Genomic DNA, 1,133 nt, shown 5'->3' on the forward strand with positions numbered 1-1,133 from the left:
ATTTTGTATTTTTTTAATTTAGAAGATTCATATTTTTTTTTTTTTTTTACCTTTTATTGTTATTTTATAAATTTAACATACATACATAAATTCATTTTAATCATTTTCCATATCATTTTGGTCATTCAATACTATGTACATTGTTTAGTGTATCATCTTTCATAGGATAAGTCATCTTTAAATATAATCGGATGGAAAAAGCAATAGCAAGAGAGAGAAGAGAAAAAAAATAAAAAAATAGAAGATTCATATTTGTAACACATTAAAAAAAAATTTAAAAAACACCAATTTCCCTTCCAATTTTCCAAGGTGTCTAGTCATATTTTTTGTTTTTTTTTGTTCAGTTCAAGCTGATAAAAAAAAGAAAAACTGACCGAAAAGAATTGGCCAAAGTGGTTGATTTCTTCATGAGGATGACTTTTAACTTACCGTATCCAAGGCAGAAAGCGAGCACCACGAGCTTGAACATTGTAACGTGTAGAATAACTCGGTTATGTCTAGCGGCTTATATATAGAAATGTTCTGAGACCACCTACAGCAGGTAAGATAATGAGGACCAATAGGAACGCTCCAAATTTCCAGCCAGGAAACAGGCCGGGGGTCATTATACGCAGGGAAGATAAGATTGTGGAGCTAAAATGTTAAAAACAGCTGCATGAGATCTGAAATATTCACAGAGGCCCATATCCTGAGGAGAGGGGGAACCAGATTATTTACACCAAGGGCATCTCTCAATAGAAGCGTGATAGTAGAGAAAGACCAAGTGGTCCTTTCAGCCTGCCCCCTTTTTGAGTTTTTTTTTACCTTTTTGTGTGAGCATAGATCTATTTTTGCCCCAGGCGTGTTTAAATTCACTTACTGCTGACGGTCTAACTACCTCATTCAGCAAAATAATACATTCTAAGGTTAGTGTTGAACTTTCCTCCTACTAGTTTGAGGCCATGTCCCCGTGTTCTTCCTCTAAGCTTCATATTGTAGTAGTTCTCTCCTGAACCCTATTCACACCCTTCATGTATTTATGTCCTCCCTTTCCCTTCTTTTCACAAGGCTGTACTCTAGTGATAATAGGGATCTATATAGAGGGATCAGGACCTCCTTCCTCCTGCTGGGGATCCCTCTAGTGATAATAAAGA

At 35.8% G+C, this 1,133-nt stretch overlaps 1 protein-coding gene across 1 annotated transcript in view; it reads right to left on the reverse strand.

The window, feature by feature from the left end:
- The window catches only part of LOC108797194 (chymotrypsin-C-like), a 7,807-nt gene extending 7,338 nt beyond the window's left edge, over nucleotides 1-469 (reverse strand). The window contains exon 1 of the mRNA XM_018568769.1: nucleotides 430-469. Within this exon, the coding sequence (XP_018424271.1) occupies nucleotides 430-469 (40 nt within the window). The remainder of the gene's footprint in view (nucleotides 1-429) is intronic.
- Nucleotides 470-1,133: the final 664 nt, after the last annotated feature.

Source organism: Nanorana parkeri, unplaced genomic scaffold (assembly GCF_000935625.1).
Source record: "Nanorana parkeri isolate BGI_ZX_2015 unplaced genomic scaffold, ASM93562v1 scaffold1241, whole genome shotgun sequence".
Taxonomy (NCBI): domain Eukaryota; kingdom Metazoa; phylum Chordata; class Amphibia; order Anura; family Dicroglossidae; genus Nanorana; species Nanorana parkeri.